At 35.3% G+C, this 23,423-nt stretch overlaps 2 protein-coding genes across 8 annotated transcripts in view; one reads left to right on the plus strand and one right to left on the minus strand.

Annotated features, from left to right (window-relative positions):
• The window catches only part of GAREM1 (GRB2 associated regulator of MAPK1 subtype 1), an 82,586-nt gene that overhangs the window by 37,939 nt on the left and 21,224 nt on the right, over nucleotides 1–23,423 (plus strand). The gene's annotated exons all lie outside the window — the stretch shown is intronic.
• RNF138 (ring finger protein 138) overlaps nucleotides 17,785–23,423 on the minus strand; it is a 60,512-nt gene continuing 54,873 nt past the window's right edge. For all 4 annotated transcript variants that reach the window (XM_039333668.1, XM_039333664.1, XM_039333671.1 and 1 more), the window contains one exon: nucleotides 17,785–17,845. In XM_039333668.1, the coding sequence (XP_039189602.1) occupies nucleotides 17,800–17,845 (46 nt within the window). In that variant the 3' untranslated portion in view covers nucleotides 17,785–17,799. The remainder of the gene's footprint in view (nucleotides 17,846–23,423) is intronic.

Below are 23,423 nucleotides of genomic sequence, written 5' to 3' on the forward strand. Positions count from 1 at the left end.
TCTGTTGCTGAACTGAAGCTTGCTGCTTGAGCAATTTGTGAACAAATGCTTATTGTGTACATTATTCATAATATACAGTCACAGAAAACTAATTGGTATATGTATATGGAAGAGTACTCCATTTCATTATGAAAAGCAAGTAATGAAAAATAAATTATTCTTAAAAAAGTGTTCACATAATGCGCTGGGTGTTCTCATTTAACTTGAATTAATTTAAGGTGTGTGTCTAAATAAAGCTTATCTTCTTGCCATTATAATAAAAAAATTACATTACACTCTGTACAACGGAAAAGCCTGAGGAAAAACTATGATCTTGTTTGACTAATAGATAATAGATGAGATACTAAACAAATCCTGAAAGTTTTCACCTTTGTAAATTAGAATTTAAAGTTCTACCAAAAGCTGCTATAGTGAGCTAGTGGGATCTGTTGCCCATAAAAATGTACCTTGTTGACATAGTTGGTTTCCTGCATTAAAATCTTAAAAAGAAAATACCGTAAATGCCGGCGTACAAGGTGACCCGGAGTATAAGACGACCCCCATCTTTATAGCCGGACCGCATTCCTAGAACGTCGTCTTATACGCCGGAAACTACCAGTATTTCCGGCGTATAAGACGACTCGGCGTGTAAGACGACTCCCGTCTTTGGCGCCGATTTCAGCACTCGCAGAAGTCGCCTTATACGCCGGCATTTACGGTAAGTCACCTTGTTGATACTGAAGTTATTATTTATTAGTTTTTCAAGAATCTTTTCTAGATTTAATGAATTTCTAATATAAAAGAACAGACTAATATTAATTTGCCAGTTGTATGAGAAAAACATATAGCATTGGACTTAGTAATATGATTCCACTCAGTAGTGGGCTGCTCTTTCAATTGGATTGAGGGAAGTTAGCCCAGAGAAGGAAATATTAAAAGAGCAGAAAAATATATTTTTCCTCAAAAGGATTTTTTAAACCAAAAACCAATCCTGGCCTCATCTCTTTGCCGCAAGCAGTAGCCAGCACTATACAAATGCAAATGTAAAACCATCAGGAAGGCTGGAGCCAGGGAACTCAAAAAGACAAAGGGACTTAAAATCTGCATACCCCAGCCATTAGCCCCATCACCAGGGAAGCAGGATATGACTTTTGGAACATAATAGGACTAACCCATTACCATCAAGTATACCAGAGAGGCACACCTAGGATCAAATCAGAATACGTGACACAGGAAATAGCCTCAAAGTTCATGCCACAGGAACAGGAAACTTCCAAACAAAAGGCTAGAGAGGGTATAAAAAAACTCTTGCCCATGTGCTCAGCCCTTCTCTCCTCTGCTCTTTCCTGCAAGAACCATCTTTCTGCTTCTTCAATATTTATTTATTCCCAGCTTGGATGAACCAGGATTAAGACTTTACTTCTAACAGGATAATAAAAAAAACCAAATGCATTATATTTTTATTCTGATTTTAAAGGGGAAAAATAATGTCATCAGAAAGCTAGGAACACAGACTACAGAACATCAACAGCTACAGAAAAATATAATGAATGTTTACTCAAAAGCAATCCTCACAGAAATCAGTGGATCACACTTCTATATTTTCAGCTTAAATTTCTGTAGTTAAGGCCATCTGAGCTGTAAACACATTGAAGATAATGGGCAATCAGTACGATTCAGTATGGAATTGTTCAGATGGATTTGCCAAATAAACATTACATGTAATCCTCAACTTATGACTATAATTGAGGCCAGAATTACAGCCATAAGTTATGTCAGTCATGTCTGCACCTGATTTTATGAATTTTTTGTAGATGTTGTTAAATAAAGTGGTCATGGTCATTAAGCAAACACTGCAGCTGTTAAGCAAATTCATTGTCCACAATGGGCATTTTTATTAGAAAGTGGAATCAAGTTTAATAAGGCTACATTTAATAAGAAACAACTGATTAAGAGGTGACACAAGGTTCAGCACTACCATGATTTCACTGCAAAAACAAAATTGGCTAAATCAACAGCTATAGAATTTTCAAATCATAGGGAAAAAATGTTCCATTTTATTGGTGAGGCCCCATCTGAAGAATTGAGTTGCTCATTCTAACGAGGATTTAGTGAAACTGTAATAGGTTCAGACAATAGCAGTGAAACTGACTGGGAACTAAAAATGAAAAAAGTTGGCCACAATTAACTTTGAGATTGCAGACAGTTCTCTAGTTATGACCATGATTGAGTCTGGCAATCCCAGTTTCAATTGTAAAGCAGGTCTCTATATGCTTTTACAACTTTTTTTTTTGCAGTGGTCATAAAGTGAATGCAGCATTCATTAAGTAAACACAGTGGTTACTATAGGATGGGTTTTGCCAGAAACTGGAAGTAAATGTTTGTTTCTGGCAAAACTGTTATAAATTGCGGTCACAGGACTATGAGGCACTGCAAATGATGTAAATGCAGGCCAGTTGCCAAGAGCCCAAAGCACAGGGAGGCAATTTCAGAACTTCAGAACGGGTCTGTCATAACTTTGGTTTCTAAGCAACAGGTCATAAGTCAAGAATTACTTGCAAATGAATTGGGTGGGCACTGATATCCCTCATCAGACACCTAAAGCCACGTGCCATTTACAAGAAATAGATTTCCCACTGGAACTTAGAAAAAAGAACATTATAAGAGCAACTGATAATACAGTTACATGGAGAGAGGATATTTTCTTCACTGGGTGTTTTGAAGCAGAGAATACATAACTATTGGTTAGGAAAGAGTTAATAAGTTCTGAGTTAAACTTTATGACCTAAATGCCCTTTCCAATTCTGTGATGTCCTCCCTTTTTGAGAGCTATCTAAGGATGAACTTGGGCCAGTGCTTATCATGAATCCTGAGAGTAGGTGGAGATTGTTGATCAACAGCAGCAAAACTAAGTGTGTAAAATACATTTCTCTGCTCTCATAATATATAACGGTGGCATTATATTTCTGGGATTAGAAGGCAAAGTTCAGAGGAAATGACTTCCTTTATCCTGCCACCCACTCCCACTTCTTCAACAAGGTTGATTTCTAGTTCTGTTATTGGCCTCCTGCCATTCTTCATTATTTTTATTATTTGAGGTATCTGAGTTCATTTTTTCTGGGCAGTCTTGGTCAGTTTAATTCTTGAATTAATTTATTTTTATGTGGGGGGGGGGAACCCTTTTCATTTACATTCACAGAGATGTCTTCCCTACCATATATTATTGTGTTGTTGACTAAGCTTTTTCATGAAGTAAATTGAAATCCAAAGAGACACATTAAGAAATTACTTTCAGAAAATGATACAGTCTACCCGATCTAAGAAAACAACATCTATTTATTTTGGTTTTTATTATTTCTTTTCTCTTTTACTTTTTTATTTTTGCTTTTTAGTTCCAATTTACAGTGTATGAAAGAGACAACTTTTTTTTGGATGACATTTCCATCTTTGTTGTCGTAAGTCAGCGGTTCTCAATCTTCGTGTGACGGTGACCCCCATCACACGGATGCGGCGTGCATGCGCAGCGCGCATGCGCGGTGGCGGCACCCCCATGCGCGGCGCGCCCCCTGAGGGGGAAAAATGGCAGATCGCATTGTTTCGCGACCCCCGTAAAATGGTCGTTCGACCCCAAATGGGGTCGCGACCCATAGGTTGAGAACCGCTGTCGTAAGTGGTAATGAGGTGGAGAACTATTATTTGTCTCTTGATTTTTATTTCATTGTATGATATTTTCACCTCCATTATCAGAAAGAATGAATAAACTATTCATGGATTGAATCAGTGGTTTGCTTCCTTAGGACCATTCTCTAAGTAGAGCAGAGATCTAGTGGCCTTCCAGGTAGTTGATTAACTACCTTCTAAGGATCTCTCACAATCACCATCACTTACGTTGGCTTTAGAATGCTATGAGTTAACAATTCAGCAATCCCAACAGAATATAAAATCTCTCCACCCCAAACAGAAGATTGTTTAAAATATTCCCATTGGCAGAAAGCCAGAAAGTACTTTTTGCCAAATTTCCTGTTGCCTGCACATATCATACACAACCTCAGTTCTGGCAGGTCCTGAGTAGATTATCTGGACAAAAAGGAGACAAGGTGGGGAAAATGAAGAAAGCACATTTTTTACCAGCAGGATTGGGTTAAAACTTTTTTCCTGGTATAATGTGTGCATTTTTTTCTAAGATACCAGTATTGGGTTATATATAAGAAAGCAAGCTTTGGTGTGTTTTGAATTGGGTCAGTCTCTACTTCTGTAATGAATTTGATTATTAGGAGTCACTAGTCCTGCAACCCAACTGAGACCTCATTTTTATGACAGTTTTTAAATGTTCTATTCTTCCATTTTAGGTTGCAGTTTCATAATTTGGTGTAGTTCTAGCATATTTTTGTTTAAAAAGTAACTATTTCTGTTTTGCTGTGACCCTAATGATATACTTTGTGCCTGTCATGGTGAATTTCAAACAAATCTGCCTTTTTAGAAGGAAGAACACTTCTGAGAATTTGTAAGGACAGTAGGGAATTCTTTGTTGTCCTTTAATCACATTTCCAAGGCTTTTATCTTTACTGAGGAACAGTAAACTGATAGATGTGGACATAATCTTGACTGTTAACATGTCATTTAGGGTTTATAAAAATGTAGTTGAGTCAGCATCTGGAGAAAGGTTATCTTAATGAATATAAATTGATATTTAATATCAACAAGTTACTGTGCTAATTTTTAAGAAGGGAAACAGGATAATATTGAAGTATTCTTCATATAATATATAAATCTTTTCCACTGATTTTTTTAAAATTTTCCTTTTCCTTCAAGGCAAACCTTGAATTCATTCCTCATTTGCAAGAAATTATCAAATTAAAATTTAGAACTAGCACTACTCATTTTAATGTATGTTAAACAAAACATTCCTATTTTGTTCCTACTAAACTGCATGAAACAATTGGTAAATAAAGAAAATTCAGAAATCTGTTAGTGTATTTTATATTTATTAGAACAATAAATGTTTAGATGCTGCTTAATTATGGTTTCTCCTAACTAAGCTTCTCCATCCCCTTCTCTTGCAACCTTCCCAGCCACCTTTCTTGGGAAGTTGGCAGAGAAGATTGCAAATGGCAGCCACATGATAACAGAGTACTTGGTAACCAATCGTAAATGTGAACAGGTTGCCAAGCACCCAAAATGTGGTCACGTAACTATGGGAGCAAATGCTGTTGTAAATGCAAACAGTAGTAAGTCAAGGACTGCCTGTATACCTAGGAAATGCTATTATGGAAGCAAGGACCTCCAGATCTTGATTAGAGTAGTGTACCAATGGTCAAAGCCTCCCACAATTAGTATTAAACAAGAGGGAAGAAAATCATAGTCCTGCTTCCCTTTTTAAATTTAAACATGAAAATAAATAGAAAAAAGGGAGGATAAGATAAAAAGGTCCATACTGTATCTTTTTGAGAAGTTTACTATATTCCTATGAGAGTTGTATAAGACTTAGAATCTTGACTGATCCTAAATCATACTAGTATTTACATATGTATAATGAACTCCTGCTATAGGTGTTTCCTTCCACTTGGTAATGAATGATAAGGGTTTATTAATTTATATATCAAGTACTCAAAGCTAACAAAATTTTAAAAACTGGAACACAATTTGAAAACTTTAAATATAAATTAATATTACTATTGTCTGTTTTAATAGATAATATGTCAGAAGTTCTCACCTTCTCCATTGCTCCAAGGGCTATAAAAATATATCAGACTGACTTATGTATTTGGCCCTGGGGTCAAGTACATCTCCCAGTGGAATGTATTTCATAATCTTGCCTTTTAGATTTGTGTCAGGTTTAGAAATAAATGTAATATTGCTCAGTTACCTATAGTGTTTTTATGTTCTGCTACATTTCCAGCTTGCAAACCTCTTGGGTTCCAACTTTCCTCGTTTTCAGTTTGCTTTTTTTTTTTTTTTTTTTTTTATTGAAATTTTTCAAAAGTTTTACAAATAAGAATCCACCCCCCCCTCCCCAACCACCCCACCCCCCCCCGACTTCCCAGAACTGAATATAGGATTATTTAACAAATATTTTAAAAATAACATTTGCAATTTATAAAATAATTAATAATAATAATAAAAATCACAGTAATAATATATATAATAATAATATACATAACATAAACTTTAAAATGAATAATATATACTAAAAAAGAAAAAAAAGAAATAAGAAAAGAAGAGAGAGAGAGAAAGAAGAAAGAAGAAAGTAGACGAAGAATAAAGCATATATATATATAAAAAAAAATATATATATATGAATAATAATACGTAAAAAATGTATATATATAAAAAAGAAAAAGAAGAAAGAAAGAAAGAAAAAACAATCATTACAAATTATAAAAAGGCTAAATAATATTTTTCCATATCCAAATTATGTTGTATAAAATTTATCCATTTTTCCCATACCGCAAAAAATTTTTCTTGAGATTGCTCCTTTAAGAAAGCCGAAATCTTTGCCATTTCTGCCAAATACGAAACTTTATGAAACCATTCTTGTAAAGTAGGCAAAGATTCCTTCTTCCAATATTGTCCTATTAACAACCTAGCGGCTGTAATCAAATTTAACATCAATATAACCTCCTTAGCATCACAGTCAATAACAATACCTAGTAAAAATAATTGCGGAGTAAATTTTACCCTCCTTTTAAAAATTCTTTGAATATTCCACCATATCTTAATCCAAAAAGCTTTTATATGCTTACACGTCCACCAAATATGGTAATAGGTAGCATCCAAATATCCACAGCATTTCGGCTGTAGATTAGGGTACATAATGGACATTTTCTTTGAGTCAAGGTGCCATCTATAAAACATCTTATAAAAATTCTCTCTTAAATTTTGCGCTTGTGTGAATTTAACATTTCTTATCCAAATAAGTTCCCAAGTATCCATTGAAATCGTTTCACCAATATTCTGTGCCCATTTAATCATACAATCTTTAACTAGTTCAGGTTCTGAATCTAATTCCACTAAAACCCCATAAACTCTCTTAATATGGGTTGGCCTTTGATCTCTTACTTGTTTTAAAAAAATTTCATCTTCTCTAAGCCAGCCCGTTTTACAATCCATCTTCCATCTATCCACTATTTGTCTATATTGGAACCATGAATAAGTTAAATTTTCATGTGTTAATTCTTCCAAAGATTTTAACTGCCAGTCTTGGCCATCCCATCTTAGTAACTGTACGTAAGAGACCTTGTCCATATTTACCCCTTTCCTTATACCTTCTATGGCATGCCGAGGTATAGCCCATAATGGTATTTTGAAGTCACTTTTATAATACTTTCTCCACACTCTTAGCAAAGAGTTTCTTATAATATGAGACTTAAAAACCCAATCCACTTTTTTATTAAATATTAAATAGGCATGCCATCCAAAAAGTAGGTCCCAGCCTTCCAAATGAAGTATTTCTGTATTTGTTAAATTCACCCAGTCGCTAATCAATGTCAATACTACAGCATCATAATACAATTTCATATTTGGTACCTTGAGTCCACCTCTCTCACGAAAATCTTGCATTATTTTAAGTTTCACCCTTGGTTTTTTCCCTGCCCAAACAAATTTATTAATACCTTTTTGCCATTCATCTAAATTACGTTCGTTCTTTAAGATAGGTAACATTTGAAACAAAAAAATAAACTTTGGCAGGACATTCATTTTAATAACTGCAATTCTGCCCATAAGGGATAACTGTAAATTATTCCAGTTTTTTAAATCCTTCTGTACCTCCATCCACAGCTTTTCATAATTATTTTTATACAATTTTACATTAGAAGCAGATAATGTAACCCCCAAATATTTTACCTTATCAACGATTTCAAAGTCTGTTAAGTTAACTAAAGCCTGTTTATCACCATTAGTCATATTTTTAGCTAATATTTTGGTCTTATTATTATTAATTTTAAAGCCAGAAACACGTCCATATTGTTGAATCAATTGTAATAATTTCACCACCGAAGAAACAGGTTGAGACAAAGTAACAACCAAGTCATCTGCAAAGGCTCTTAATTTATATTCTTTTTTATTAATTTCTATTCCTTTTATTTCTTGAGACTCCCGAATTTTAATCAACAAAATTTCCATTGTTAAAACAAACAATAACGGAGACAACGGGCATCCCTGTCTTGTTCCTTTTTCTATTACAAAAGCCTCTGACAAACCCCCATTTACAATAATTTGAGCAGTCTGTTTTTGATATATATTGGATAATACTTGTAATATATTTTGTCCAAAATTCATCTCCTTAATTAAACACAGCATAAACTGCCAATTCACTTGGTCAAAGGCTTTTTCAGCATCCAAAAATATCAGGCCTGCAGAGACTTGGTTATTCTTTTCTAAATACTCTAATAAATTAATAATTTGTCTAACGTTATTCTTCATATACCTTCCAGTTATAAAACCCGATTGATCCCTATGTATAAACTGCTGCAAGATCCCCATAAGCCTGTTAGCTAAAATTTTTGCAAAAATTTTATAATCCACATTTAAAAGAGATATAGGCCTATAATTTTTAGGCAAAGTAAGATCTTGACTATCTTTTGGAATCAATGATATAAATGCATTACGCCAGGATGGAGGGATCTCTAACCCCTGTAATAAATTATTAAACAGTTCACACAACGGTTGAATCATCTCTTCTACTAAAGCTTTATAATAAATAGATGTCAACCCATCCGTACCCGGCGCTTTGCCCAATTTCAATTGTTTAATAGCTGTAACAATTTCTTCCTTAGTAATTAAACCGTTAATCTTTTTTTCCTGATCTTCTGTTAATTTAGGAAAGTTAACTTTGCCTAAATAATTATTTATATCTGTAATTTGAATATTAGTACCCTTATATAATTTTTGATAGTATTCTAAAAAAGATTTCTTAATCAATTCTTTCTGATAAACCAATTTACCATTATAATTTATTTTATCTATATTCCTCTGTTTCTGTTTTTTTCTTAACTGATAAGCCAACCATCTCCCTGGTTTATTAGCATTACAAAATGTATTTTGTTTCATAAATAGCAAATTAGTTGCAGCTTGATCAGCCATCAGCATGTTAAATTGTGTTTTTAACAATTTTAAAGCTCCTTTAACCTTTTCATCTAAGGGATTTGAAATTAAAAGTTTCTCTTTTAATTTAATCTCCTCTTCCAAGTCTTTCCGTTTCTGAGTCTGTTTCTGTCTATGCAAATTATTCATTTTTATCAAAATACCACGCATAAAAGCTTTACTTGCATCCCAGACCATTGACATTGATGTTCCCTTGTTCATATTTAAAGTAAAATATTCCTTTAAACATTCCTTTAATTTATGAACATTTTTTTCTTGTTTAAATAAATTCTCATTCACCCTCCAGGATCTCCTATCTTCCTTCTCTACAAACAGTTCCATCCAAACTGGACTATGATCGGACAATGTCCTAGGAAAAATTTTTACATTCTTCACCCTGTTGTATAAATCTGTTGTGATCAAAAAGAAATCAATTCTTGAGAAAGATTGGTGTCTATCTGAGAAAAACGTAAAATCCTTTTCTTCTTGATTACGTTCACGCCAATAGTCTCTCAATTCCCAATCTTCTTTCATATCAAAAAAGGCTTTAGGTAATTTAGCCTGTTTAAAAAAGGTAGAAGAGCCTTTTTTGTCCATTTGTATATCTAAGACACCATTCCAGTCTCCCATTAAAATCACAGATCTATAGTCCAACAAAGTTATTTTCTGATGTAGTAACCTATAAAATTGCTCCTGTTGCTGGTTTGGTACATACAACCCCACAATAAGAATTTTCTTGCCATATAAACCAAGTTCAAGCATAACATATCTTCCGTAAGGATCTGATTCTAACAAGGTAGCAGATAAATTCTGTTTAACATAGATTACCACACCCCCTTTCTTCCCAGGGGCGGGAGATACAAAATGAGATCCCAAGCGAGGATTATTTAAATATTTTTGATCTTTAGCTGTAATATGAGTTTCTTGCAAGCAAATAATATCATTGTTATGTTGTTTCAAATAGTGGTAAATTTTTTTTCTCTTTTGAGGAATGTTTAATCCATTAACATTCCAGGACAGGAGCTTTGCCATCTCCCTTGGCCTTCAGCCTGGAGAAGATCCGCTCAAATTCTGCTGCTGATGAATATGTAGCAGAGCTTTTGGGTCTTGCTCCTCCCACCGGCACTGAAGCAATTTGCTGAGTAGATTCTTCAATTTCTTTTTCTTTTTCTTTTTTCTGTTGTTCTTTTTCTTTACGTTTATGTGCTGCACGGGTCATTCTCTGTTCTTTAACCTCTGGTTGAGAAATCCATACCACCTGTCCAGCAGTCATCATCCCTGTACCTTCAGATTTCTGTTCCATCTCTTTGTCACTCAAGACTTTATGCATCATGGGCAAAGGAGAGCCTGCTCCCAGGACCGTTTTATAAAATTCCTTAGCTTTAGCAACTGTATTAAGTCTATAACGTGTCCCCGCATGGCTCAAAACAATGCCCATCGGAATCTCCCATCTAAATGGCATTTGTCTTGCTTTAAGTTCATTTACTAAAAAAGCAAAATCTTTTCTGCTTCTTAAAATTTTAGGTGGAATTTCCTTTAAAATAATAATATCTTGGGCAGCAATCTGAAATCTTTTATTATAAAAAATTTGTAGAATCTGATTTCGCAGAGACTTCTTAGCAAAATATATCACCACATCTCTAGGCAAATTCCTCTGTTTTGCAATCCAAGAATTAACTCTATAAATTCTTTCCACATCCCCACGTAACTCTTCTTTATCAATATTCAAAATAACAGCCAAGTCATTAATCACCATTTCCATCAAATCTTGAGTTTTATCTTCTTTCAGACCCCTTATTCTCAAAGCATATTCCATCTGTCTATACTGGAACATAAGAATATCATCTTGTGAAGTCTCCACTTTTTTCTCCATATCTTGAAATTTATAATCCAAAAGTTCAACTGTTTCTTCAATTTCCTCTACTCTGGAGTCCAGCTTCACAACCACTGAGGCCATTCCAGATAGAGCTAGAAGTATATCATCCCTCAAAATAGCATTATTCTGTTCTAAAAGCTCCTTCATCTCTTTCTTCATTTCCTCCTTAGTTTCAGATTTATTCTGGTCCAAAAGTTGTTTCATTTCCTCCCTAAACTGTGAGACAGCACTTACCATTATTTCTTTAATGTCTTGTGCTGATGTGCCAGATGGGGGAGGTGAAGGTGGAGTGGATTTAGGTTGCTGCACTGAGGGTATTATTTTAAGTTGTTGTTGCACAGTAGAAGTAGCAGGAGAAGAAGTTACTTTAGAAGCTGCAGTAGCTGGTTGTCGTTTTGAAGCCATTTTAATTTATCTTCCTTTCTTCTTAAAAATACCAATAAAAATAAGTAATCCAAAAAAAAATTAAAAATAAGATAAAATAGAATAAAATAAGATCAATCTAAAAGTCCCCAAGAATAAAAAAGTAAAAAAGTAAAAAAAAAGCAGTATTAAACAACAATTCAGCCGATCCGTCTTTTAAAGGAAAAAACTTTCAAAACGCCATTTTACTTTCACTCTCACTTTTCCGCCCGAAAAAAAAAGAGAAAGCTCAAAAAAATAAAAAAAAATCAACACATACTAAATAAACTAAATAAACTAAAAAAAAATAAAATAAAGCTAAACTATAAATAAAATCCTTTAAACAGTTCTGTCCGGTTTAAGATTACTCACGGTTTCTTTAAGTACGGAGATGGTAGCGGCGTCTCGCTTTGTTTCCGAAGAAACAAAGACAGCTGAGAGGCGGAGAAGGCAATGAACTCCGAGGGAACCCTCTTTCTACCCCCCTAAAAATAAAAATCCAGGGAGAGTTAAGAGGTTCTACCTCTATTCATGCGATCTCTACCCCTTCCCTTCGCCCGGGAAGGGGATTGCGAGCCGCGGGCCAGCTGGTAAACGCTGTGCTCCGCGGATCTGACACCTTCTCAGGAGGACGGCTACAAAGTAGCCGCCATCTCCACCGCTTTAACCACCGGAAGTCCTCAGTTTGCTTTGATATGTTTCGAATTTACTTCCTAACATGGTTTAGAGAGACAATAATGTTCAGTGATGGAAAAAGACACAGCCCATTAGGAAGGAGGGAATCAAATGCACATGCTCTTTCAGCTTGGTGGCTTTGTAATGGTGGGGGGAGGAAATGAGAAAGGGAACATATGGAGTTGTGCTTTCCTAGGATGAAAGCAGAGAATAATGTTCAAGGCGTAATAAAATATAATTTAGAACATCTTAAGACATTCACCCTGGCATAGCATCAATTAAAAAAATGTGTTATGTGGCCCGCACACTCTTACAGTAATGTCTGATTTGCTTCCCCATTGCTCCTTTCCCACATATCTCTCCAACTGCTGTTGCCAAGTCTTTCAATGAAGGGAGAGCTTGGTGAGAAATGAATTTAGAATAATTACATCTTAAATCATAATCTCTTCCAAAGTCTGAAATTAAAGATTTGGACAGCCACTCTCAGAAATAATGTGGTCTACCTTGACCCTTAATCCAGCTTCCCAATAGCTGGGTTATGATGCAACTGAGGGGTAAAGGGATTATGTGCCATCAAATCAGTGTCAACTCTAAGAAATCACACAGATTTTGCCCATGACAATCTGTTCCTAACCTGACTCTTTTGGTTTTAGAATGGTGTAATCCATCCACCTTGATGTTGGTCATCTTCCTCTCTTTCCTTTTGCCTTTCCTAGAGAACTAAATCTCTAGAGAGCTTTCCTAGAGAGCTAAATCTTCACATAATTTGTCTGAAGTATAATAATTGGAATCTAGTCATTTGTACCTTGAGTACTTGTACTCTGACTTGATTTATTTGATGATGCATTGTTTGTTTTCTTGGCTTTCCATAGCTTTCTCCAACAGCAGATTTCAAAAATGTCAACAGTCTTTCTATCCTGCTTCTCCAAAGTCCAAATTTTTGCTTCCCTAGAATCTCACAGGATATACCATTACTTACTATTCTGATTATTGCATTTCTTTACTATTCTTTACTATATTTGTGTTTTTCTTGACTGCTTTTTCTTTACTGATGGTTGATTCAGAAAAGACATAAGCTATCCACTACTTCAGTATCTTCATTGTCAAATCTAAGACTGGTTGACATATCTGTTGTCCTTAGTTTGCTCTTTATATTTAATTTTAGTCCCATTTTTTCATTCTGCCCCTTGCCTTTTATTTTGAGATTGCAGATCTTTTGTATTGTCAACTATCAAAGTAAATGAGTCATAATTACACTATTTTTGACCAAGTTAAAATAGGCTGGAATGGTCACTGTACAAGATCTAAACTATTTATAAGGATAAAAACATAAAAGAAAACTAAATAGAGGTGGGCATCAGTCCTATGCTAAACGAAAGGGAAACAACCATTTTATTTTCCTGATGTAAGGAGAATATATCAGTTGTCCACTTCTACATTTTGCTGGGGAAAGGAAACCAAGCACATCACTTCAGTGCTTTTTCCAGTTACCTACCGTCTTCTGGCAAAAGACAGGTTTGTACACAGAGGCGTAATCCAACACATATAAAAAAGGATGAAACTCAAATCACAGTTGTGGTTAACATCTTGACTTTTTTTTTATTGAAAATTTTTTAAAAGTTTTACAAAGAACAAAAACAACAACAACAAAAAATAAAACAACCCTCCCCCAAACCCTCCCAAACCACCCCCCTCCATCCCCCCCCGAGCTTCCCAGAGCTGGATATAGGCTTAATTAAAATTTAAAAAAAATTCTAAAAAAAATTAATCAACTTATAAGGTAATTAACAATAAAATATATATAACAATAAAAACATAAGCATTAAAAAAAATACTTAGAAAAGAAAGAAAGAAAAAAAGAAATAAAGGAAAAGAAAAGAAAGAAAGAATACAATCTATAAAATATCAAATTTAAATACAAGTTATGAAAAAGCTAAATGGTATTTTTTTATAGCCAATTTGTATTGTATGAAATTTATCCATTTTTCCCATACGGCAAAAAATTTCTCTTGTGATTGCTCCTTTAAAAAAGCCGAAATCTTTGCCATTTCCGCCAGATAAGAAACTTTAAAAAAACCACTCTTGCAAGGTAGGCAAAGATTCCTTCTTCCAATATTGCCCTACTAACAGCCTTGCGGCTGTAATTAAATTTAACATCAATATAATCTCTTTAGTATCACAATCAGTAACAATACCTAACAAAAATAATTGTGGGGTAAATTTTACCCTCCTTCTAAAAATTCTTTGAATATTCCACCATATCTTAATCCAAAAAGCTTTTATATTTTTACACGACCACCAGATATGATAGTAAGTAGCATCCAAACATCCACATCTCCAACATTTAGTCTGTAAGTCAGGATACATACGAGACATTTTTTGTGGATCAAGGTGCCATCTATAAAACATTTTATAAAAATTCTCCCTTAAGTTCTGGGCTTGCGTAAATTTAACATTTCTCACCCAGATAATTTCCCAGGTGTCCAATAGAACTGGTTCACCAAAATTTTGTGCCCATTTAATCATACAATCTTTGATTAATTCTGATTCTGAATCCAGTTCCACTAGAACCCCGTAAATTCTCTTAATATGAGTTCGCCTTTGATCTTTTACTTGTTTAAAGAGATTCTCATCTTCTCTAAGCAAGCCCGTATTGCTATCCATCTTCCATCTATCCACTATTTGTCTATATTGAAACCATGAATAGGTAATATTTTCATGTACTAAATCTTCCAAAGATTTTAACTGCCAATTTTGACCATAACATCTTGACTTTTTTGACATCCCCCACCTCCCTGTACGTTTTCTTGTTTATATATACAGACACTAGTGGGAAGCGAGGATGATTTGCATTTGTAATAGACGTGTTTGCTTACTACAGAGAGCAAAATGAAAAGGTAAAGTTAGAATGGACTAAGTAATAACAAGAAGTTGTCAGTCCCTCAAGGTAGACCAGACTGGAAAACCAATGCCATGTAGGTCAGTGCTACTTTTACTATAAAGCTGCGGCAACAGAATCTTGTAGGTCTGACTATTGCCTCTTCTTCCTCCCCTTTAAGGCCATTCCCTCTTTCCTCTGCAACTACAGACACTGTATAATAGAAATGAGACCTTCTCAGTACCTCCTTTTATAACTACAGGAAGAAAGGAAGGAAGGGAGAGAGGGAGGGAAATTTTTTGAGCTTGTTCTCATAGATTTTTTTTAGAAAAAAGAGCATTGGTTTAATATTTCTTAATGGAATACTGCTGATGCATCTTTCCTGTAAAAATCCATGCGAGATGGCTAAAGCAGCAAGCCTAAGAATAACTAAAGGTCAGCTGAATCATGCAGTTTATCTCTGAGTAAACATGCTTAAAACTGAATTCCAGCTCTAATAGGATGTTCCTTATGTATATCATTGTCTGGAAATCTTCTGAAAATCTTTTCTGTGAAGTTAGATATCCTGGGAGTTGAGGGTGAAGGTTCGTTCTCCAAGCTTTTAGTTTGGTTTCCGAATGTTTCGTTACCAGGCTGCATAACATCTTCAGCAGAGTTTAGGGGATGTCAGTGTCAGTGCTCTATTTATAAAGGCTTCAGGTGTCGATGTGTCCAAGTGAGGGTCTTGTGATGGATCTTGTAATGGGGAGGTTACATCAGGGTCATTGGGAGGTGAACTGCTGGGTGGGGGGAACTTGCATGGATTGGTTCAGGGTCAGTGCTGTCGCTGCTTGGCTGTTACCTAACCTGGTTACAAAATGTTCAGAAACCAACCCACAAGCTCGGAGAACGAACCTTCACCATCATCCTACACCCAAGCTACAGTTATTCACCAGTATTGCATCATGGGATTTATTACATAGCTTGGTTTATATATGCGCATTTCAGAACTCTTTTGTTGTATTAGATATTATGAATTTTTTTGACGTGTTTTCCTCCCAATTTTTTTAAAAAAGTGTACAAAGATACAAAAATAAACAGTGAAGGAAACAACAAAGTACTAAAGATAATTCAGAAATCACAATTAAAAAAACCCAAACAGAACTAAGAAATAATGAGAAAGAACCTTCCCCCAATATAATATATAGTGACCTTCTTGCTACATAATTTTCTCTCTCTATTTATACAAACAAATCCCTCCTAGAATTCCTTATTAGTAGTATTATGAAACATAAATGGGGAAAAATGGTTGAAATATAATCGCTGCAGTCAGTTTACACCAAATTTATAACAGGATGGTTGCTCAGTCTTGCTTAATTGCATATTAGAGAAGAAACACCTCAGGAATTGAGAGTGTACATAGGCATGTTTAAAATCTGAAGCTTAAAGCACACAGGTGACAAATCTTTTAGAAATGAAATTCTGCTTCTTTTGATAACTACACAGCATATGATTTCTATTATGCTTGAACATTCTTTGCTGCCCACCTGAATGTAGTAGGTCACTCTAAAACCTTCTGTCAAGTAATTTCTATTCAGTCTGGTAGTGACTGATCAAATATGCCATCATTATTCTATTTCAATTGAAATGTATACATAATATACTTTCTGCCTTACTTTGCATAAAGGAAATTAGAAAATTGGTGTATTAGGGAGCAAGTCAGATAAAACAGAGTATTTCTAAGTAAATGTTCTTTGGATCTATAGTATGTATATTTAGAAACAGCTGAAGGTGCTCTTATTTATTGATGGTAAAATTAGGCTGGTGTTGAAAACTTTGAAAGCTTCCTAATTTGATAGCAGTTGTGATCTGCATAATTTTATTTTTTTTAAAGTCATCTATTTGTTCTATAAATACTTTCATTACCAGTAAAGCTCTTTGATGCTTAATACCTTTGAGCAGAAAGTAAACACTTATCCTCAAGCTATTACAGTAATTTATAAAGACTGGTATTAAAAGACAAGAAAGAAAACATTTAAAATAGGATGCAAGAAAAGTGGACCTAAGGACTCAACTTGAGAAAATAACATGGTTTTCATTTTAGGGAAGATAAGTCTTGTTTTCTTCATTAGCAAAAAACCAGGAAAGATGCCTTAAAGTGCTTCGGAGAACAGTCTTCTAATCTATTACACTTTTTCATGTGACAGTTATTTAGTTGGAGAGGATATGAAGAAAGAGGCACACTTAATTTTACAGTTGTGACTCATGCATATATTTAAAACATACAGTATAAAAATTAAGGAAATCAAGCAGTATTTTTTTTCCATGTTTACACTGGTAAGGCAATCCAACATTGGAAATATGAAAGGAATTTCATTGAAGCTTTGGTATGAAAGTTTAAATGTTGACCTCTATGGAAAAGAAAATTTATAAATTGAAATGATTAGAGAAACAGAAGAGAAAGGATTAATTTTTTTTGAACAGTGGTATGATTTCTTGAAAATAGTCATATATAAGATACATGCATTGAACAATTTCCGAGACTTTAAGAAAGATGGAAAATTACATGCTTTCTAAAGTTATTGCATGAGAAAAACATATTTGCATATAAGTGGAACAGAAAAATGAAAAAAAAAATGATAAGTTTATCTTTATTAATTGTAAGGCATATTTCTTTTCTTAAAGCACCTAAAAACCAAGACATTGTAGAGAAATATTGAAAGAAATTAGTACCTCTCTTAATTACAAATCCTACCTACTCATTGATAACTGCTTAAAAATACCAGAATAAAGGCATATTATGGAAGGTAAAATAAAAGGCAATAAAAGGGAATGTGTCTCTTGGAAAGATTTAAGGCCTTCTACAATACAAAAAAGTAACAACGTCTATCCATATCACTCAGATAAAGTTAGAACATCACTGAACTCACATTTTGAGGCTGTACATTCTCCACCCTGAAACGTTGCTTGCCCTGTAATAAATACACAATATGTTTTATTAATCATCCTTCACTGATGAATGAAGCTCACAGGATGGTTCACTACTCATACCTTTTTTTGGATTTCATAACCATCAGCCCTGTTTCCATAAAGGGCCTTTGAATCAAACCTTTCAGTTGAGTGAAAGCCCATTTCCATTGTAATGTTGCTGAGGTAATATGAGATTCTGCAATGAAGCAATAGCCTTCCATTTCTAACACAGGGATAATGAACTCAGGATGTAGAGGATATCTTGTACAGTAGAATTTACACACAAAAAAAATCTTTGTAATCAGTATCAGCATTAGATAAATCGAAATTTTGTCTGCTTTATAGATTTGTGGATACTAATTTTACATATAGCTAGAAGCCAAAAGCAATGAATCAAGTGAAGTAATCATTACTATTTTAAGCATTAATGGATTTTCACTTCATTAAATACACAGAGAGAAAATGTGGCTGTAGAATTGAGAACAAGTGCATTTGGGTTGACTGACTTTAAAGACAGAAAAGGTATTTAAACAAGCTTTTTCCCAAATGATGTCTTTCATAACAAGCAGGTGTGGTTTGTCTCTCAGTATTATTTTGCTAGAAGACTATTTGACAACTAGACTGCTACTTCATTGTATATCATGCACACATAGAGACACTCTTCCATCAGCTGAAACCTAAAAAAGGACAAGAATGCTGGAGGACTGATTGGAAACTACAATTATTTCCCTATTGCAGTGGCTAAATTACTGGATAAGAATGGTGTCATGACCGTTTTAGGATGCTGCTATGCCAGTTAAACCAGTTCCTAGTCTGTTCAAAGTTCCTGCTTGGGCTTGTAAAGATCTTTCATGCTTTAGGACCAAGTGATTTAATCAAGCATTTGTTTACATATATTCTTACCAATTCCTGAGTAAATTCAGTAGAGGACCTTCTGCAAGAATTATTTATTTCATTATTCATTTGTTATCTAATTTTGATTTCAGTTCCTTTTCATTCTTGCTTCCAATTGTTTGGATCTTCCTTCTTTATGTATATTTTGTATATGTATTTTGGATCTTCCTTCTTTACAATATGCATAAGAAGAGATTATATATGTGTGAATTTAGAGTGAAGGAAGATATGGTTAAGGCTGCCTATAATTTAGCTATTTTACTCATCATTTGAAAAAGGTGGATATTTTATAAATAGATATAAATGTGTCAGCATCACATACAGTTGATCATAATATTTATAAACAACTACAATATAGGTATACACTGAAAAGGATTCAGTTTAAGCAAAATAAAACTAACAGAAAGAATGATGTATTTGTATTTCTCTCTGTGCCCCCCTCTTTCTTTGTCTTTCTCTGGCTTTATAGCAGGATGTTACTTTGTAAATTTCAAAGTTAATATGATACATTATAAACTCTTTCACTCTTTCTCAGTCAGCTTGAAATCAGGCCAGACCTGTCCTTCAGGAAAATATAACTTTGTCTCCAAAATTCTCCACCCCTTTTAGAGGAAGCCTAAATGCCATCAGCTAAAAAGAACTGGTTGGATTGTTCAAGCATTATAGTGAACTCTTGCTTGCCCCCTCCTTTTTTACATTCTTTCTGTTCCCTAGAGTTCTTCACCAGTAGAGTTCTTACATTCTTGAATCTCTTTCTGGCCTTGGCTTCCCCCTCATTACAACAGTCAGGTGGACCATTTTCTTGACCTTCAGCAATGTTAGACTTCTTTTGAGTCTTTATTCCTTCAGTAACTAGAATGTTAATGAATGTCCTGTGACATACCATTCAGTAGGAATGGAAATTGGCAATCCCATATGATCATTAAACCAATTTCCATTTATATTGTTTCAATCATAATATTATTCTTCCGATAATGTGAAAAACAGCAATATATCAGAATTCTCATTACAGTATTCAAAACTCTGAAAGATTCTGTGACCAACTGGTAGTACCCGAATGATACTGCTGTGAAACACAAAGGATGATCTTGTAGGAGATGACCATGCTGAGCCAGAAGGAAGGGTTAAACGCGCCATAACCGTGTTTCCCTGAAAATTATATCTATCCCGAAAGTAAGCCCTAGCTTGATTTTACATGTGTGCCTAATATAAGCCCTACCCCCCCCCAAATAATCCCCAATTAAGACCCTACCCACTCCGTCCCACGATCTGCTTATACGAGGTGGGGCGAGGTATGTGTGTAAAAATCAAGCTAGGGCAGGGGTGGAGGGAAGGACCTGCCCTATGCGCCCAACACTCGCTTACTTCAGGACCTCACAGCCAGGCCTCCCACACCTCAACACCTGCCTTGCCTCATGGTGGCGGCACCAACAGCAGCCCCGTTCAGCAGGAGCCTGTGCCCACTGATTAAATGCACACCAACACTTCCATTTAATCCTGCATTAAATTTGCCCCATTCTTCTGAAGACATCTCTGCTCAAAACTTTTAATGTAGTGGTTAAGGTGCTGGTTTAGAAGACTGAGTTCTAGTCCATCCTTAGGCATGAAAGCTATCTGGGTGACTCTCTTAGTCTAACCCACGTAACAGAGGTGTGGTTATAGAGAACATAGGAAAAGAAAGGAAAATTAGGTAAGTTCAATGCCTTGAGTTGCTTATAAAGTAATAAAGGCAGGATTAAAAATCCAATAAATGAATAAATAAAGCATGAATTGCAGATTTTATAGGACTGGCCTGGTTATGAATGAGAAATGGCATTGGTCACACTTAATGATTCCTGTGCAACCATACTTGCTCTCCTTGACCATCAGTATTCTGATGATACTCAACTTTACATCTCCACTGCAGTGATCCACGAAATGCTATGGCTGCCTTTCTCATGATTCCTGGAAGCTGTGGGGGCTTGAATGAAACTGAAACCCTGGCAAGACCAAGTGGATTTGGGTCATGGAGATTCAAGACCTAGGGCTTTGACATTCTTGATTCTGGATGGGGTGGCATTACCCCAGATAGATTTGGTCCACAACTTGGGGGTTCTCCTGGACTGACAGCTCCTGCTCAAAGAGCAAGTGGCAGGTATAGCTAGGAGACCCTTTGCAGAACTTCATTTTATGGGCCAGTTACAACCTTTCCTGGATCAGGAGTCCCTGCGCTCAATCACTCAAGCCCTAGTCATCATATGTTTGAACTACTGCAATGAGCTTTACATGGAGCTATTCTTGAAAAGCATTTGGAGGCTACAGTTGTTGCAGAATGTGGCGGTGTGGGCAGTTCTTAGGGCCCCTAGAGTTACCCATATTATACCACTGGCCTGTGAGCTGCACTAGTTGCCAATTTGCTTCCGAATGCAATTTGGTTGGTTTACCTTTAAAGTCTAGCATGGCATGAGTCCAGGTTATTTGAGAAGCCATCTCAACCCAATTGGACTGGCCTGCCACACCTGTGCTGGCAGGGAGAGCATTCTGCAGATTCTGTCGATCAAAGAATTTTGGCTGGGGGTCCAAGCGAAGAGCCTTCCCTGCCATGGCCCTTGCCTTTTGGAACATCTTACTCCCTGAGGCAAGATTGGTTCCCATCCTTCTGACCTTCTGCAAGAGCCTTAAGACCTGTCTGCCAGATGGCTTGGGGTCCCAATGGGGGAGTATCACACTAGAGGTGGTTGATTAATTAAGCCTATGGTGGTACAGTGATTAGAATGCAGCATTGCAGGCTAATTCTGCTGACTGCCGGCTGCCAGCAGTTCGGCAGTTTGATTCTCACCAGCTCAAGATTGACTCAGCCTTTCATCCTTCTGAGGTCAGTAAAATAGGACTCAGATTGTTGGGGGCAATATGCTGACTCTGTAAACTGCTTAGAGAGGTTGTAAAGCACTGTGAAGGGGTATATAAGTCTAAGTGTTATTGCTAATTAAGAGCCAATCCTACCTCCCTCCCCTCTCCATCTGACCCCATCCTTTCCCATCTTGGTACTATGGTTTTACTTTCATTTTATTTTGTTAGGAATATTTATCTCTGATTGTTCTAATGTTTTTATGTTGTAAGCCTCCCAGTAAATTCAATAAATTTTATACATACATACATACATACATACATACATACATACATATTAATAATAATGGCAGATGTGTCAAAATTGTTTTAATGTGAAATTTGTACAAATGCAAGTGACATGTACAATAAGCCACAGACTATACAAACCATATATTGAAAAACAGTTGTCTTCAATAATAGGAAAGTTTTTTTTTCATTTTGAAATGCTAGATTCTGCGTAGAATGTTAGCCCACATTGTTATGTGGGATGAATATACATTATATTGCCAAAGTCTATATAAGCTGTTTCTTGGCTTTAAACGTCTCCATTTCTGTAAACTTAAAAGCTTCCTGCCCATGAAACAAGAAAAGTCTTTTACATGGAATTGATCTATGTATATGTTCAAAAACATTGCTTTCTGAAAGCAGTGTTTCTTTCAAGGCTTGTTTGTTCTGTTCAAAGTTCCAAGCAGAAGCAGAAATGTTTACATAATTGTCCTGTCAGATGGAATTTTTTACTATGCACCATCCTACACTTCTACCACAGTCTGTTTAATATGGACCAGAATCAAGACTGGAGAGACAAGGAATAATGCTCAATAAGCAGCTTTATGATGAATGAACCAAATCATTCAATTAAAGAAGGAGACCCTGGTGTAGGAGTAGCCACTCAGCAAGCCTTTTCAACCAAAGAATAGGAAATACTGAGAGTGGGAGTGTTCTGCCAATTCCCCTCTAATATCATATGTTTCTATAGCTTGATATTAGTATACAGAACAGTTGTAACCATTTCCAAATATTACTCTCTTAGGAAAGGATGAACACAACTTGTTTGATCTCTGTTTTTCAATGCCAGATGTAACACTTCTGCCATGAGCCAAAGATTTTCAGGCCTCCATAATGCAATAAAGCAGGATGTAGCTATTGACTGAGATACTAAGCTTTGTGTAGCTACCGGTAGTATAACGATGCAGAATCATCAGAGCAGTAAGCATACGATGAATATAGTCTGTTACAACCCAAGGTAACAATCCATTCTGCTGTTTTCCATAAGTTTTCCAAAATATTAACAGCATTGCTTTTCAAAAACTTTTCATTCACTGTAGGAAATTTGAACTATAGTGCTCATGCACCCCAACTAGCATGGCCAAACAACAGGGATTTGAAAGTTGAAAAAATATGAAAGGTGACTTATCTGTGATCTATAATCAAGAGATACTAAAAGTGCTGAATATGGATGGCAATTTAAAAGGTGGTGTTCATTCTTCCACTTTTCTCATTATATAACTATAATAGACCAAGTAGCAAGAACAGCATGGTATGGAAAGGCTACTTAGAACTGAAGGAAATAAGAACTTTCAGTACATTTGAAAGCATATGAAAAAAGGTGTATTGACTTCTGTCGATATATTCTGTCAAACATATTTGTATAAAGATGAAATTAAATGTGTAAAGCTTAACAGAGTCAACAGTTTCAGGGACTTTAAAACCTTAAAGTACAGATTTGATCTTGAAAAAGAGAAAGGTAAGAAGTTTAAAGAACCAAAGGCCAATGTATGTGGAATCAAACATAGTTGCAAAGATAAAAAGGTTTGGAAA

This window comes from Crotalus tigris, unplaced genomic scaffold, assembly GCF_016545835.1.
Source record: "Crotalus tigris isolate CLP2741 ecotype Arizona unplaced genomic scaffold, ASM1654583v1 scf7180000024506.7606697, whole genome shotgun sequence".
Lineage (NCBI taxonomy): Eukaryota > Metazoa > Chordata > Lepidosauria > Squamata > Viperidae > Crotalus > Crotalus tigris.